We start from the raw sequence: 18,300 nt of genomic DNA on the forward strand, positions 1-18,300 counted from the left end.
CGATTAAACGGCGAACAGGAAATTGAATTTGGACTTCTGGCTAAAGTAAAGATGTCAAAGGTTAAAGTTCAAAATGGGTTTCTGACTATTTGGTGTACACACATATTCATGTTCTTAACCCTTTGTTGTTTCCCAACACAGCCCTTTTGAAGTTGACCCACAGTGGAAAACTACTGAGGAAACAGTGTGCCTCATCTGAAATTAAACTTTTTTTTCTTAAAATCACCATTTTCTTTATTTCAGAATTTTAAAAAAAGGAACTGAACAGACTTAAAAAAATACATTTCCATCAGGGATTCTCCACTCTCCCTATACTAAAAAAAACTCTGGTTTGCATTGAAGGACAATAGCAATATAAAAAGGAGATAATAAGAATCTTCTATTTGACAACACTTCCCCCTGAAACCTGGGTCAAGTTCCAGCCCTAGTCCTCACTCTCGTCATCGTCCACTGCAGTGTAGATGACCTGGTTCCTGCGTTTGATCCTAGGGGTGCTGCCTGTACTGATAGGGTCCCCCGTCTCCCCACTGGTGCGCTTAGGGATCCGGACATGGGGCTCCTCCTCCTCTTCCTCCTCATCCTTTTTCGGAGGTGAGGAGTGAGAGGGAGGAGGTAGGTTGAGGGACAGGCGTGAGGGAGGAGGTAGGTTGAGGGACAGGCGTGAGGGAGGAGCAGGGTCTGATTTGGGCTCAGGCATGGTCAGAACCATGCGGCTGGGGGGCAGCTCTCTAGAGGGAGGCCCCGAGTCCCGTCTCCCCCCTGCCTCCCCCGCTTCCCCCTCTGGGACCACTGCATCAGGGCTCTTCCCCCTTCCCTCTTTCTCTCCTCCCTCCTCCTCCTCCCACTCATCCTCTATGGTGATCTCATCAGGGTTGTATGAGCTGGACAGGCCTGAGGTGTCACTAGGGTACTCACTGGATTCATCTCCACTCTGGGCTTCATCATCCTCCAGCTCTGGGGTGCCTATCTGGCCCCCATACCCTCCCTGCCCAACCTGGGCATAGATGTCTCTGAGACCCAGGGTGGCACAGAGCTCGGTGGTCTGCGGGTTGGTGCTGTAGCTGGGGTGGGCATGGGGCTGTGGCCGGGCAGGGTCGTAAGCTGGCACGGTCAGGCAGAAGTTGTCAGGGATAGACAGTTCACCCCCCAGGTCACCCACAGCCTCCATCATGGCTGCCTCAGAAGCACTGAAGTCCCACCTGGACAACATACAGAAGTAGGTAGACACAGATCATGAGCAGCACATTACAAGTGTGTGTGTGTGTGGGTGTATGTATGTGAGATAGCAGGGTTTAATGTGTGTGTGTGGGGGTGTATGTCTGCGAGATAGCAGGGTTTAATGTGTGTGTATGTATGCGAGATAGCAGGGTATAATGTGTGTGTGGGGATGTATGTATGCGAGATAGCAGGGTTTAATGTGTGTGTGGGGGTGTATGTATGAGAGATAGCAGTGTGTGTATGTATGCGAGATAGCAGGGTTTAATGTGTGTGAGAGAGATGGCGACAAAAAAAGTGATTGATTAAGTGTGAGAGAGAGAGAGAGAGAGAGAGAGAGAGAGAGAGAGAGAGAGAGAGAGAGAGAGAGAGAGAGAGAGAGCGTGTTGTATGAGAGAGAGAGAGAATTGCATGTAGTATGGGAGCGAGACACCCTCCCAGACCTGCAGGACCCCCCCCCCCCCTGGACCTACACATAGAGGACCCACGCCAATAGGAATTACATCCAGACCACCGCACACCCAGACACATCCACACCCCGACCAATCAACACCCCCCCACGTCAACCATGACCACACCCCATTTAGGCACCCTCAGATCAGACCTATGCCACTCCTGCCCACCCCATGCACCCCACCCCCGCAAAGAGGGCCTCAACATGGAAGCCACACATACGCCCAGGCAGTGAGCGGGCAAACAGGCCCAACCCCCACTCTCACACTTGCCCAAGCCAATGGCATGTACCAGATGCTCAGCAGGCTCTGCTCACACTTACTGGCCTGAGGCCAAACCACGACCAACAACATTGGACACTCTATGGAACAAAAAGCATTCACTATATCATCCTGGAATATCCAAGGCCTGAGGTCATCTGCCTTTGGCCTGAAGAGCAGAAACCCGGACTTCACCAAAGAAATCGGTAATACAGACATTGTCATCCTGCAAGAAACTTGATATAAAGGAAACAGACCCACTGGTTGCCCTCTAGGTTACAGAGAGCTGGTAGTCCCATCCACCAAACTACCAGGTGTGAAACAGGGAAGGGACTCAGGGGGTATGCTAATTTGGTATAGAGCAGACCTAACTCACTCCATTAAATTAATCAAAACAGGAACATTCTACATTTGGCTAGAAATTCAAAAGGAAATTATCCTAACAGAGAAAAATGTCCCCCTGTGTGCTACCTATATCCCCCCACTAGAATCCCCATATTTTAATGAAGACAGCTTCTCCATCCTGGAGGGCGAAATCAATCATTTCCAGGCCCAGGGACATGTACTAGTCTGTGGCGACCTAAATGCCAGAACCGGACAAGAACCTGACACCATCAGCACACAGGGGGACAAACATCTGCCTGGAGGTGACAGCATTCCTTCCCACATATGCCCCCCTAGGCACAACTATGACAACATAACCAACAAAAACGGGTCACAACTCCAGCAGCTTTGTCGCACGCTGGGTATGTACATAGTCAATGGTAGGCTTCAAGGGGACTCCTATGGTAGGTACACCTATAGCTCATCTCTTGGCAGTAGTACTGTGAACTACTTTATCACTGACCTCAACCCAGAATCTCTCAGAGCGTTCACAGTCAGTCCACTAACACCCCTATCAGACCACAGCAAAATCACAGTCTACTTAAACAGAGCAATACTCAATCATGAGGCATCAAAGCCAACGAAACTGAGTAACATTAAGAAATGCTATAGATGGAAGGAATGCAGTTTGGAAACCTACCAAAAAACAAATTAGGCAACAACAAATTCAATCCCTTTTAGACAATCTCCTGGGTAAAACGTTACACTGTAATAGTGAAGGTGTAAACTTGGCAGTAGAAAATCTTATCAGTATATTTGACCTCTCAGCTTCCCTATCAAATCTAAAAATCTCAAATAGAAAACCGAAGAAAATTAACAACAATGACAAATGGTTTGATGAAGAATGCAAAAATCTAAGAAAGAAATTGAGAAACCTGTCCAACCAAAAACATAGAGACCCAGAACACCTGAGTCTACGCCTACACTAAGGTGAATCACTAAAACAATACAGAAATACACTACGGAAAAAGAAGGAACAGCACGTCAGAAATCAGCTCAATGTAATTGAAGAATCCATAGACTAACCACTTCTGGGAAAATTGGAAAACACTAAACAAACAACACGAATAATTATCTATCCAAAATGGAGATGTATGGGTAAACCACTTCTCCAATCTTTTTGGTTCTATAACAAAGAATAAAGAGCAAAAACATATACATGATCAAATACAGATCTTAGAATCAACTATTAAAGACAACCAGAACCCACTGGATTCTCCAATTACATTGAATGAGTTACAGGACAAAATAAAAACCCTCCAACCCAAAAAGGCCTGTGGTGTGGATGGTATCCTCAATGAAATGATCAAATATACAGACAACAAATTCCAATAGGCTATACTAAAACTCTTTAACATCATACCTAGCTCTGGCATCTTCCCCAATATTTGGAACCAAGGACTGATCACCCCAATCCACAAAAGTGGAGACAAATTTGACCCCAATAACTACCGTGGAATATGTGTCAACAGTAACCTTGGGAAAATCCCCTGCATTATTATTAACAGCAGACTCGTACATTTCCTCAATGAAAACAATGTACTGAGCAAATGTCAATTTGGCTTTTTACCAAATTACCGTACAACAGACCATGTATTCACCCTGCACACCCTAATTGACAACCAAACAAACCAAAACAAAGGCAAAGTCTTCTCATGCTTTGTTGATTTCAAAAAAGCCTTCAACTCAATTTGGCATGAGGGTCTGCTATACAAACTGATAGAAAATGGTGTTGGGGGTAAAACATATGACATTATAAAATCCATGCACACAAACAACAAGTGTGCGGTTAAAATTGGCAAAAAACACACACATTTCTTCACACAGGGTCGTGGGGTTAGACAGGGGTGCAGCTTAAGCCCCACCCTCTTCAACATATATATCAACGAATTGGCACGGGCACTAGAAAAGTCTGCAGCACCCGGCCTCCCCCTGCTAGAATCCGAAGTCAAATGTCTGCTGTTTGCTGATGATCTGGTGCTTCTGTCACCAACCAAGGAGGGCCTACAGCAGCACCTAGATCTTATGCACAGATTCTGTCAGACCTGGGCCCTGACAGTAAATCTCAGTAAGACCAAAATAATGGTGTTCCAAAAAAGGTCCAGTCACCAGGACCACAAATACAAATTCCATCTAGACACGGTTGCCCTAGAGCACACAAAAAACTATACATACCTTGGCCTAAACATCAGCGCCACAGGTAACTTCCACAAAGCTGTGAACGATCTGAGAGACAAGGCAAGAAGGGCATTCTATGCCATCAAAAGAAACATAAATTTCAACATACCAATTAGGATTTGGCTAAAAATACTTGAATCAGTCATAGAGCCCATTGCCCTTTATGGTTGTGAGGTCTGGGGTCCGCTCACCAACCAAGACTTCACAAAATGGGACAAACACCAAATTGAGACTCTGCACGCAGAATTCTGCAAAAATATCCTCCGTGTACAACGTAAAACACCAAATAATGCATGCAGAGCAGAATTAGGCCGATACCCACTAATTATCAAAATCCAGAAAAGAGCCGTTAAAATTCTACAACCACCTAAAAGGAAGCAATTCACAAACCTTCCATAACAAAGCCCTCGCCTACAGAGAGATGAACATGGAGAAGAGTCCCCTAAGCAAGCTGGTCCTGGGGCTCTGTTCACAAACACACCCTACAGAGCCCCAGGACAGCAGCACAATTAGACCCAACCAAATCATGAGAAAACAAAAAGAATTCTTTCCAATGTGTTAAGTAATTAACAAAAAAACAGAGCAAACTAGAATGCTATTTGGCCTTAAACACAGAGTACACAGCGGCAGAATACCTGACCACTGTGACTAACCCAAAATTAAGGAAAGCTTTGACTATGTACAGACTCAGTGAGCATAGCCTTGCTATTGAGAAAGGCCGCCGTAGGCAGACATGGCTCTCAAGAGAATACAGGCTATGTGCTCACTGCCCACAAAATGAGGTGGAAACTGAGCTGCACTTCCTAACCTCCTGCCCAATGTATGACCATATTAGAGAGACATATTTCCCCCAGATTACACAGATCCACAAAGAATTCAAAAACAAATCCAATTTTGAAAAACTCCCATATCTACTGGGTGAAATTCCACAGTGTGACATCACAGCAGCAAGATTTGTGACCTGTTGCCACGAGAAAAGGGCAACCAGTGAAGAACAAACACCATTGTAAATACAACCCATATTTATGGTTATTTATTTTAGCTTGTGTCCTTTAACTATTTGTCCATTGTATATATATAACTTTGTATGTTGTCTACCTCACTTGCTTTCCCATGCTTTCCCATGCCAATAATGAATTGAATTGAGAGAGAGAGAGAGGTGTGTGTAGTATGGAGAGAGAGAGGTGTGTGTAGTATGGAGAGAGAGAGGTGTGTGTAGTATGGAGAGAGAGAGGTGTGTGTAGTATGAGAGAGAGAGGTGTGTGTAGTATGTGAGAGAGAGAGGTGTGTGTAGTATGAGAGAGAGAGGTGTGTGTAGTATGAGAGAGAGAGGTGTGTGTAGTATGAGAGAGAGAGGTGTGTGTAGTATGAGAGAGAGAGGTGTGTGTAGTATGAGAGAGAGAGGTGTGTGTAGTATGAGAGAGAGAGGTGTGTGTAGTATGAGAGAGAGAGGTGTGTGTAGTATGAGAGAGAGGTGTGTGGTATGTGTGTGTAGTAGTATGAGAGAGAGAGGTGTGTGTAGTATGAGAGAGAGAGTATGAGAGAGAGAGGTGTGTAGTATGAGAGAGAGAGGTGTGTGTAGTATGTGAGAGCCAGTGAGAGAAAGAGAGGTGTGTGTCTGACCTTGTGTGCAGGCCGTTGTTCTGCGGGGGGTTCCAGTAATTAGGGCTGACATTCTGCAGGCTGTCTGTCGCTTTGAGGATGGCCAGCCACTCTGGATCATACTCCAGACCCTGGGACGATCCTGGCCTGTCTGCTACCTCTACGATCTGAAACACACACCCTACAAGTCAGCATCAACTCATGCACTACAGAGAACACGCCTGTAGCAAATACTAGGCAAAATAAGACCTGCACGCACGCAAGCTGTTTCACAGACCAATATGAAAAGATTCTCCATTCAAAAGTAGGTTTAATCTGGATCTATGAAACCAGAACATATTCCCTTCACATCTATGTCATCACCCTCTCTATTAATCACCCCCCCCTCTCACCTGTAGGAAGTCTCTGTATGGGAGGCACTTATCCAGTGAGAGGAATTTGGTAGTGCGGGGGGCAGCATCAACTTTGGCCTAAAGAGAGAGCAGTGATATAAACAGTGCTGCATATACAATATCAGTTATGTGATCTGACAGCACATACATTAGATATACAATATCAGTTATGTGATCTGACAGCACATACATTAGATATACAATATCAGTTATGTGATCTGACAGCACATACATTAGATATACAATATCAGTTATGTGATCTGACAGCACATACATTAGATATACAATCAGGAGAAAGAAGATGTTGGTGTGGGAAAATAATGTCAGTGCTGAATCAACACATCATGAGACAATCACAGAATATTAAATTCAAATTAATCAGAAAGAATCCAAACTTTGAATGTGCACGGCAGAGAGTCTCTCTCTCTCTCTCTCTCTCTCTCTCTCTCTCTCTCTCTCTCTTCTCTCTCTCTCTCTCTCTCTCTCTCTCTCTCTCTCTCTCTCTCTCTCAACTGTCTCAACTGTCTCAACTGTCTCAACTGTCTCAAGTTCAGCTCACCGGGTGCTGCATTAGGGCAGCGAACTTGACGTGGAGGTGCGCAGAGAACCAGTAGTTAGGCTGCAGGTGGGCCAGGAGCTCTGCTGCTGCAGGACTACCCAGTGTGTTGGACTCCACCTCCTGCCTCAGGAACTTCTTCTTCCTCAAAAGCTCCCCTGTGCTGCCGTAATGGTAGATCCCACGAGGCCAGTCATGGGTCAGGAACACATCCACAGGCATCTGGATCTAGTGGTAAAATAGGGGGGGACATAATATGACATATGATAATAATAGGGGGACATATGACGTATTAACCCTGTGAGTGGTAGTCACCTGTTTGAGTTTGAAGACATCGATGTTCCTGATGTGGTAAACACTGCGTAGAGTTTCTGGGTTATATGGAGGGAACTCATAATGTCCTGAAAAAAAGAGCATTGATTACATTTTATAGACAGTTGAGCTGCAACACATTTGCAGAGACAGGAGAACATCTACTAGAGCTTTATGACCTCACCTTTCCTGTAATCATGCCCTTTGAAGATTCCACACAATCCCCCTATCCTTACTCCTTTATGATCTCACCTTTCCTGTAATCATGCCCTTTGAAGATTCCAGACAAGCCCCCTATCCTTACTCCTTTATGACCTCACATTTCCTGTAATCATGCCCTTTGAAGATTCCAGACAAGCCCCCTATCCTTACTCCTTTATGACCTCACCTTTCCTGTAATCATGCCCTTTGAAGATTCCAGACAAGCCACCTATCCTTACTCCTTTGTAGCGCACAACACCAGCATAACCTGATGGAAGACCATATACACTGTTATTATTAGATTAACATTTTTGGGCAAGTGAACGCTCCCGAATTTCCTGATTGACAAGTGGCATTGAGAGAGCAATCCATGGAACTTGTAATATGTGTTTTAGCTTCGTAGCCAGAGTGTGAAGGTAAGGTCTTACCCATGTAGTAGATGTTGGGAGCCACCCAGCCCCCGTACGGGAGCTCCTGGAGATGGTTGGAGGCCTCGTGATTCCCACCGATGAAGATAGTCAGGACCGGAGCCTTCTTCTCTCCAGAGTAGTACCTGCACGAACCAAGATACAACCATCAGAAATACAACAGATTGTCCCTTAAACTAAAGGAACCATAAGTAGTACTGACAGGGTTGGGCTTAACCCATTTAACCCACCTGGCTGTTGATTCCTATGGCATCTAAAGACATAGGGGTCAACAGTCATCTCTCAGAGTAAGGTAAGGTCTAGAGTTTTTCCAGGATCAGGTCATGCGGGGTTCAGGAAAAACTCCTGGCCCTACATGAAAGAGAGAGCAGAGGTGATAGGAAGGTACTAACTTGTAGAAGGTCTGCATCTGCCTGTACTTTTGCGGCACAGCCATGCACTTCATGTCCCCCTCGTTCCTCACAGCCTGGAAGTCTCCACAACACAGCAGCAGGTCTACCTTCACCCCCTCCTTCTGCTCCAGGTAGCCAATCGTCTCATAGATCTTATCCAGCTCTCCATGGCAACACCCTTCCACAGCTATTTTCATGGCTGATGATTGGCTGTAGACTCCCGTAAGGGCCTTCTTTTTCTGTGCTGAGCTGAATTATATGAGGAAGACGATTATATAATTGAATAAAATACAATGTAGCAAGTTAGCATATTAGCTCAATAATTTGTGTTAATTGATTGCTACTAGCTCCAGTAGATAACTGCTAGCTATCACACGTCCACTGTCCGGGGTTGTAGACTTGTCCTGGCTAAGAGATGCATGCAATGCAATCACTAGTCAAATCAAACTAACATGTTCAATTGTTTCTCGTCTTTTGCACTTTGACGTTACGATAGAGTTAGCTAACTAGCCACCATGATTATGTTGGTTTGTTCTGTTTATCTCAACCAAAATGTATGACTCGGAACGTTTTTCCCACCTCCGCGTAGTTAGACCTCAGCGCATGCTCCAATATCCCCCAAAGTAAATCGACTGATGGATTCGTAGGTAGCACTTTCCACAATCAAAATAATTTACAAATAGTCAAACACCTATACATTATCCCAAACTGTAATACTTCCCAATACCAGCACTTCTTTACGAATACAAATATTTGTTGTATGCACATAAATGCTTATAACAATCGCGTCTTAATCAGCCATGCTTCAATCTCCAACCTGCGCGTTTAGAAGCTAAATTTACTTGATTTACAAATTGACATTCGATCATCTACAATGTAGCCAGTTGGTAAATATACATACTAGTTTCATTAGAAAAGGAAACTATATTTGTGGCTCAAACAGACCAAAGACACTCGACATAACCCATCATATACTAACTTATTCTGAAGTGTTGTGTGATTAAGCTATATTTACTTTTTAAATCTGAGCAGCTGGTCTGGAGGGCGGGGTATTCGGAAAGTGCTGCTCGGATTGGGGCTCGATGGGGGGAAGAGAGATGGCGTGCTTGTTGGAGGCCCCTCTCCGCATCAGCGTGTTATCTGTGAGTGTCCCACTTATACTATTGAATAAATACTAACGTTTTCTGTGCATTATTCAGTACATTGGATAGTGAAACGCTGTTTGTGTGTCTCATCAATAGCAATGTCTTTGACGACATGCACTGAAGTTGCTGCTAGTTAGCACAGGCTTTGCAACATGTACTGCATCTAGCTAGCAAGGGCGGTCTCCCGACTGTCACCCGGAATGAGTTAGTTAGCAACCGGTGACACATTTTATGTGAATCCAATTAGGATGAAAAATCCACAAACCTGTAGCTAACAACTTTATTGCACAAAACGTTAACGATGCAATCAAAAGGTTATGCTAGTTAACTGGAACCAACCGCTAGTTAGTTAGAGTAACTAGGGTTATTTTACAGCTATCTACTTAGACACTGGTTCAACTGCTATCTGCAAATCACTCATTACTGCCGCGCACAGGTTGGAAGTCTAGAACAGCTCAATACATTGGAGGTGCGGAAGATGACCCCCCCCGGGTTGTTTGTACATTTTATCTTTAGACGATTTTTGAAAGTACAGCGAAACTCCATATTTGGTGTAAACAAACGTATTTTGACATAACGCTTGCAGAGCTGGTAAATGGGAGTTTGAATCTAAGCTTCCTGGGCGTTATGCTTCGATCACACCGACAGCGTTTGGCGCAATACAGGACGCAGCATGATCTGGATGTGTGTGCGACAAAAGTTCAACATTCACCTTCTGCTACCATTTCTGTCAACCCGTCTACTAGTTTGACGCATACATTCGATAAATGCAACTATGCACCACAATGAACACACTGCAACTGTTGCTGCTAGGCAAACACAGTATTTCATTGGAAATGAATGTAATTCTGGTGTACCAAAATGAAATGACGCTTTCGGTGCCAACTGCTGTCAGTTTTGTGATCGAGACGCTACTTATTCAAACTTTAACGTTAGCACTTTGCTTACGCTTCGAACACACCGACAGTGTTATTGGACTTTGTACACCACAATTACATCCATTTCCTATTGAAATGCGGGGTTTGCCTTGTTTATAAAAATTTTACCTTTTATTTAACCGGGAAAAGCCTATTGAGACCCAGAGTCTCTTTTCCAAGGGAGATCAGGCCAAGAAGGCAGCAACGATCAATACATTACAGAATTGAAACATACAACCTGATCCAGACTAAAAAAATCATTTTTTACAGTCCTCTGTAACAGAGTCTCCCTTCAATATTTTAAATTAATTCAGTGGCACTAACATATCGAGATGGAGCATGGATTGTAGATGATTCCATGCGTCTGGTGCACAAGAAGAGAAGGCAGTCTTGCCTCATACTGTGAATGTCCTGGGGACTTTAAGTAGCAACCACCTATCAGATCGGGTATGGTAAGGAGACCAGACTACACAGTTAAATAGGGAGTTTACCCAAAAAGGCTTTGTAGATGAACACATACAAATGTATTATTCTGCGCATATAAAGTGAGGTACCAAATGGTAGGTTGGACAATGTGCAATGGCGGGTGAGTGACTTGGCATTGGTAATAATGCGCAAGAATGGACTCTGCTTATCGTGCAGTCTAAGACGGAGGCGGTTGCATGCATATACAACAGGTCACCATAATCAATTACAGAGAGAAAAGTGGCCTGAATAAGCTTCTTACTAGCCATAAGCTGGAAGCAAGCCTTTTTACAAAAATAAAAACCCAATTTCAATTTAAGCTTTGTCACAAGATTATCCACATGAACTCTAAAGGACAATTTGTCATCCAACCAAATACCTAAGTATTTGTAGGATGACACTTTTCCAATGGATAAGCCACCAGATGTGACAATGCCAATGTTCTCTGGCAGAGTTCTAGCTCTGGTAAAGGTCATGAATTCAGTTTTTGTATATTCAAGACCAGTTTGAGACCATAAAGGGAGGCCTGCAGTGACTGAAAAGCAGTCTGGAGCTCTTCAACAGCCTGAACCAGAGAAGGAGCACATGAATATATAACTGTATCATCTGCATATAGATGTAACTTTGCTGGTTGCATCCCATTTCCCAAATCATTAATAAACATTGAGAAGCTAAAATGGATCCCTGGGGCACATCTCTATTAATCTCAAGAAAGCTAGACCTGTGATTGTCAGTATATAACACATTGTGTTCTGTCAGAAAGATAGTTCCTAAACCAATTTACTACCCCTTCACTCAGACCAATGTTTCTGAGTCTAGCTAGCAACAATTCATGGTCAACTGACTGAAAGGCATTTTGATAAATTCACATAAATCCTTGCAGCATTGCAGTGCGTTCGGTGTGGTGCAAATGTTGGATTTATCGAATGTATGTGTAAAACTGTATGTGTAGACGGGTTGACAGAAATGGGAGCAGAAGGTGAATGTTGAACTTTTGTTGCACACATATCCAGATGATGCTGCGTACTATTTGCGCAATGACACTGTCGGTGTGTTCGAAGCGTTAAGGTTCACCAAGATACCGAACATCTAGCTAGCTACACACTTTATAAAGTTAACGTTAATAAGATGGCTTGAGATTTAAGTTATCATGCAGGAAACGCCCCCCTCAACCTCAGCCACATCGAACACCTTTGGGATGAATCGGAATGCTGCCCCCAGAAACATTGCCCAGGATGTAGACATATCTGATATGGGCAGAAAGCTTAAATTCTTGTTCATCTACCTGGACTGTCCAATATGCAGTAGTTATTATAGTGAAATAACATCATGCTATTGTTTGAGGAGAGTGCACAGTTATGAACTTGAAAAAGTATTAATAAACCAATTAGGCACATTTGGGTAGACTTGATACAACATTTTGAACATAAATGCAATGGTTGAAAGCTGGAATAATACATTGTGGCCTTTCTCTTGCATTTCAAAGATGATGGAACAAAAAACACAAACACTTTTTACTTTGTGTCATCTCTTACCAGATCTAATGTGTTATATTCTCCGACATTAATTTCACATTTCCACAAACATCAAAGTGTTTCCTTTGGAACATTGCTGCAGGGACTTGCTTCCATTCAGCCACAAGAGCATTAGTGAGGTCGGGCACTGTTGGGCCTGGCTCGCTTCGGCGTTCCAATTGATGTTTTTTCATATTTTTTATTAACAACAAATCAATACAAAAAGTACATGGGCATCTTGCCTATGCCTTTTGGCCATCGCTCATCCATATGTTTATATGTACATATTCTTATTCATTCCTTTACGCTTGTGTGTATAATGTAGTTGTTATGAAATTGTTTGATTACTTGTTAGATATTACTGCACGGTTGGAATTAGAAGCACAAGCATTTCGCTACGCTCGCATTAACTTTGCTAACCATGTGTATGTGAATAATAAAATTTGATTTGATTTGAAATGGTATCAAGAATATGCATATCCTTGCTTCAGGTCCTGAGCTACAAGCAGTTATATTTGGGTATGTCATTTTAGGTCCTGAGCTACAAGCAGTTATATTTTGGTATGTCATTTTAGGTCCTGAACTACAAGAAGTTATATTTGGGAATGTCATTTTAGGTCCTGAACTACAAGCAGTTATATTTGGGTATGTCATTTTAGGTCCTGAACTACAAGCAGTTATATTTGGGTATGTCATTTTAGGTCCTGAGCTACATGGAGTTATATTTGGGTATGTCATTTTAGGTCCTGAGCTACAAGCAGTTATATTTGGGTATGTCATTTTAGGTGAAATTTGGAGGGAAAAAAGGGTCCGATCCTTAAGAAGGAAGTTTCTTTTAAAATTATTCATAAATATTATCCTGCCAACCACTACATGAAAAAAACTAAATCAAATTGTACCTTTTGTAATTACCACTCAGAAACAGTGTTGCATTGTATTCATGAAAGGAATCTGTGGCAAGACATCAGTAGATTTATAATTGAACACATTTATGAAGATTTTACACTGTTATGAAGAGATATACTGCTTGTATTCTTTACTTATCATAGAAATAAGTTGAAACTATTTTACGTAATTCATTTAATTTCTCTTTTGGCCAAATTTCATATTCACAAATGTACATTTACAAACAAAACAACACCTTTTATTACCTTGCAAAAAGAAATTTAACTATATTTTAAGACAATTAAAACCTCTGCCAACAAAAAAGCTGTTAGAATTATGAATGTGTGTATGTCCTTAAAGGTCCTTGTGTAATGTGATATTGTATCCCCTAGCCCCGCCCCTAGCCCAAATGTCATTTTTATATTCTTTATATATACTTGTGTTCCCATGTACTTTTTGTATTGATTTGCTGTTAAGAAAAAAAATATTGTATCTCCAACTGCGAGCCAGGCCCAACATCAGTGCCCGACCTCACTCATGCTCTTATGGCTGAATGGAAGCAAGTCCCCGCAGCAATGTTCCAACATCTAGTGGAAAGCCATCCTAGAAGAGTGGAGGCTGTTACAGCAGCAAAGGGAGGACCAACTCCATATTAATGCCCATGATTTTGGAATGAGATGTTTGACGAGCAGGGGTCGGATTCACAAAACACTACTTACGGAAAAAAAGTAAGAAGTTTCTTAAGTAAAAAAATTGCATTAAAGAAGACATTTCTTCTTAAGAGTTTGTGAATTTGGGCCCAGGTGTCCACATACTTTTAGTCATGTAGTGTATTTCACATAGTGAGTAATGCGGAAAGTTCTGGACAGTCCCCACCACTCGATGATAAAGTTATTAAGTGGCATACGGCCGTCTCGTGCTCTGGATGAGTTTACAGCTTGACGAGTGTAGCCTAGTGCCTGTTGACCAGTTGTATAGTTAGGAGGGGCTTTTCTGTGATGCCGAATCTGTCTGGCCCAGACTAGTCCTGACTGCTGAGTGTGTGTGTGGTTGGCATCAGTGGTGGGATGAGGAGGGAGGCCAGTGCCGACTCACTGTTGTTCTCTCTTGTGTCACCATGCAGGAGGTCACGGCCACCAGCCGCCATTATGTTGACCGGCTGTTCCACCCCGATCCACAGAAAGTGCTGCAGGGAGTCATGTAAGTACATTATAATACATGACCTTGTGTTGTATTAGCCTATGTCTTACTATAGGAACATTTTACATTTGTCCTGTCACTGTCCCTCTTTGTTTTTTTTTGTCCCAAATGGCACCCTTTCCTCTACTTAGTGCACTACTTTTGACCAGAGCCTTATGGGAAATAGGGTGCCATTTGGGACACAACCTCTGTGTCTGTCCTTGTGTGAGTCTGAATGCCCAGTGTGAGCTCAGTGAGAGCTGCTTAGACCACTTTGTTTGTGATCAGTCAGTCTGCTTCATCTTTATTTTTTTCTCCGAGGCCCGCTCTGGTTACGGTTTTAGGCAGCTGGCCGCATCACTACCTGACTGGTGCAGCTGTTCTTTTCCACTGGCCTCTGCCAGCTCATGGCTATTCCACTCCATTAACTACTAGTATCTTTATATCACATGCATTACATTCTATAGGGTCTCATCATTTGGCGAACCACAGTTAGAATTCTGTACTCTGGATAACTTTTCATAAGTTATTGGCTTATATAAATGGTGTGTGATATTTAAGCAATATGGCCCGAGGGGGTGTGGTATATGGCCAATATACCACGGCTAAGGGCTGTTCTTATGCACGACACAACGCGGAGTGCCTGGATACAGCCCTTAGCCGTGGTATACAGGCCATATACAACAAACCCTGAGGTGCCTTATTGCTATTATAAACTGGTTACCAACATAATTAGAGCAGTAAAAATGTAATGTTTTGTCATACCCGTGGTATACGGTCTGATATACCACGGCATTCATCCAATCAGCATTTATGGATCAAACCACCCAGTTTATAATCATTATTCTATCCTCTCAAAGCAATACATTAACAAGCTGGAGCAGCACTGATGCTTCTCACCTGAGCCTGTAGACGTTAGTTAGCCATAGTGTTTAGACGTATTTAGCGCTGGTGATAGGAATTATACTGTGGATGAACTCTGACAAGTGTCGTTATTGTGGCTGTTGGTAACATGCTGAGGGAGCGCCACACATCTGACTCTCTGTTTGTGTTCACAGTGACATGAAGAATGCTGTCATCGGAAACAACAAACAGAAAGCCAACCTGATTGTCCTGGGAGCTGTGCCCAGGTATCTCTCACTTTCCTCCTTACCTTCGTTCTCCTCTCTCACCTCCCTTCTTTTCCTGTCTTCTTTTTTTCTCTCTCTCACGGAGTCTGTCCTTCCTTCCCCCCAGGTTACTGTACCTGCTCCAGCAGGGCTTATCCAGCTCTGAGCTGAGGACAGAGGTGTTGGGCTCAGAACTGAGGACAGAGGGTGCGGTGGTGCTGAGGACAGAGGTACTGGGCTCAGAACTGAGGACAGAGGGTGCGGTGGTACTGGGCTCAGAACTGAGGACAGAGGGTGCGGTGGTACTGGGCTCAGATCTGAGGACAGAGGGTGTGGTGGTACTGGGCTCAGATCTGAGGACAGAGTGTGTTGTGTTGCTGGGCTCAGAACTGAGGACAAAGGGTGCGGTGGTGCTGAGGACAGAGTGTGTGGTGGTACTGGGCAGTCTGGCCATGGGCACAGAGAACAACATCAAGTCCCTGGTGGACTGTCACATCATCCCTGCTCTGCTGCAAGGTACACACACACACACACACACACACACACACACACACACACACACACACACACACACACACACACACACACACACACACACACACACACACACACACACACACACACACACACACACACACACACACACACACACACACACACACACACACACACACACACACACACACACACACACACACACACACACACACACACACACTGCAAACAATAGGGAAACAACAAACAGATAATGGCGCCGGAGGAAATGGTTGCCGTTTCACGGTCTCCTAACCAATTGTGCTATTGAGTGTGTTTTTTCACGTTATTTGTAACTTATTTTGTACATAATGTTTCTGCCACCGTCTGTTATGACTGAAAAGAGCTTCTAGATATCAGGACAGATTAATCACCCCGTACTGGAAGAAGATTCTTTCTTTAATGAGTCGGACGTCATTCGCAGGAGAAAGAAACAGGGATATCTGGGACGTAGGTCAGGGTGCCTTGTAAGGATCCGACGGCGAGTGGGTAATCTGCCTTCACCATCAGTCCTATTAGCCAACGTACAATCATTGGATAACAAAATAGATGAACTACGATCACGTATATCCTACCAACGGGACATTAAAAACTGTAACATCTTATGTTTCAACGAGTCGTGGCTGAACGACGACATGAATAACATACAGTTGGCGGGTTTTACACTGTATCGGCAGGATAGAACAGCAGCCTCCGGTAAGACAAGGGGTGGCGGTCTGTGTATATTTGTAAAAAACAGCTGGTGCACAAAATCGAATAGTAAGGAAGTCTCTAGGTTTTGCTTGCCTGAGTTAGAGTATCTCATGATAAGCTGTGCCACACAGTCTTTACCAAAATAATTTTCATCTATGTTCTTCGTAGCTGTCTATTGACCACCACAAACCGATGCTGACACTAAGACCGCACTCAACGAGCTGTATACGGCCATAGGCAAACAAGAAAATGCTCATCCTGAGTCGCCGCTCCTAGTGGCCGGGGACTTTAATGCAGGGAAACTGAAATCTATTTTTACCTAATTTCTACCAGCATTTTAAATGTGCAACCAGAGGGAAAAGAACTCTAGACCACCTTTACTCCACACACAGAGATGCATACAAAGCTCTGCCTTGCCCTCGATTTGGCAAATCTGACCATAATTCTATCCTCCGGATTCCTGCTTACAAGCAAAAACTCAAGCAGGAAGCACCAGTAACTCAGTCAATAAAGAAGTGGTCAGATGATGCAGATGCTAAGCTACAGGACTGTTTTGCTAGCACAGACCGGAATATGTTCTGGGATTCTTCCGGCATTAAGTAGTACACCACATCAGTCACTGGCTTTATCAATAAGTGCATTGAGGACGTCGTCCCCACAGTGACTGTACGTACATAACCCAAACAGAAGCCATGGATTACAGGCAATATCTGCACTGGGCTAAAGGGTAGAGCTGCCACTTTCAAGGAGCGGGACTCTAACCCGGAAGCTTATAAGAGATCCCGCTATGCCCTGCTACGAACCATCAAATAGACAAAGCATCAAAACAGTACTAAGATTGAATCGTACTACACCGGCTCCGACATTCATCAGATGGGGCAGGGCTTGCAAACTATTACAGACTACAAAGGTGTTAGCAATTGATGTTTTTCTTCAATAACACAAACTCCAAAGCAAATCAGGGGGATGACAATAGGTTTATTTGAAAAGGACAAATCAAGATGTTGTGCTGGGAGGTAGATGTTCAGTCTCCCATTTATAACCCCCCACCCTAGTCTAGGGTTAACCAATGAGAAGACCTTGCAGTACCACATGGCCAAATAACAAGTATCCTGTTCCCGACACAATGTACGGAATGTAGCGCATGTAGCTCTGAGTTCAGGAGTGACCTTTCACAGATTTTAAATAGCTGTTGAACTGAAACCCAACTCCTATTTACGTTGACAATTCCCTATTGACCATTAGTACTATATTTAGTTTAGTACTCTTGTCCTCTCATCCTCTGCATTGTGTATTTATCTTCAAAATATTATTGTAAAGTGAAGCTCAGCCGCGATCTGCCCAGTGACATTAGTCGACCAGATGAGTTAAATTACTTCTATGCTGGCATCGAGGCAAACAACACTGAAGCATGCATGAGAGCATCAGCGGTTCCAGAAGACTGTGTGATCACGCTCTCCACAGCTGATGTGTGTAAAACCTTGAA

At 43.6% G+C, this 18,300-nt stretch overlaps 2 protein-coding genes across 6 annotated transcripts in view; one reads left to right on the plus strand and one right to left on the minus strand.

Annotated features, from left to right (window-relative positions):
* Positions 1 to 207: 207 nt before the first annotated feature.
* On the minus strand, positions 208 to 9,635 carry dbr1 (debranching RNA lariats 1). Of its 4 annotated transcripts, none has more exons than XM_046369001.1 (9): positions 9,389 to 9,635; positions 8,374 to 8,622; positions 7,982 to 8,106; positions 7,741 to 7,821; positions 7,356 to 7,441; positions 7,044 to 7,268; positions 6,485 to 6,562; positions 6,114 to 6,259; positions 208 to 1,199 (listed from the first exon to the last, which is right to left on the minus strand). In XM_046369001.1, exons 2-9 carry the CDS (start codon positions 8,568 to 8,570, stop codon positions 425 to 427), a joined length of 1,713 nt encoding a protein of 570 aa, XP_046224957.1. In that variant the 5' UTR covers positions 8,571 to 8,622; positions 9,389 to 9,635; the 3' UTR covers positions 208 to 424. The 4 variants fall into 4 exon arrangements, with proteins under 4 accessions (XP_046224957.1, XP_046224967.1, XP_046224940.1 ...); XM_046369011.1 differs by lacking the exon at positions 9,389 to 9,635 and adding an exon at positions 9,275 to 9,368; XM_046368984.1 differs by lacking the exon at positions 9,389 to 9,635 and adding an exon at positions 8,953 to 9,249.
* The window catches only part of LOC124048313 (armadillo repeat-containing protein 8-like), a 28,366-nt gene continuing 19,294 nt past the window's right edge, over positions 9,229 to 18,300 (plus strand). For both annotated transcript variants that reach the window (XR_006841201.1, XM_046368966.1), the window contains exons 1-5: positions 9,229 to 9,260; positions 9,406 to 9,515; positions 14,423 to 14,499; positions 15,537 to 15,608; positions 15,715 to 16,103. Coding sequence is in view for 1 of the 2 variants with exons in the window: in XM_046368966.1 (XP_046224922.1) it covers positions 9,456 to 9,515; positions 14,423 to 14,499; positions 15,537 to 15,608; positions 15,715 to 16,103 (598 nt within the window). In the remaining variant the exon portion in view is untranslated. The remainder of the gene's footprint in view (positions 9,261 to 9,405; positions 9,516 to 14,422; positions 14,500 to 15,536; positions 15,609 to 15,714; positions 16,104 to 18,300) is intronic.

This window comes from Oncorhynchus gorbuscha, linkage group LG01, assembly GCF_021184085.1.
Source record: "Oncorhynchus gorbuscha isolate QuinsamMale2020 ecotype Even-year linkage group LG01, OgorEven_v1.0, whole genome shotgun sequence".
NCBI lineage: Eukaryota > Metazoa > Chordata > Actinopteri > Salmoniformes > Salmonidae > Oncorhynchus > Oncorhynchus gorbuscha.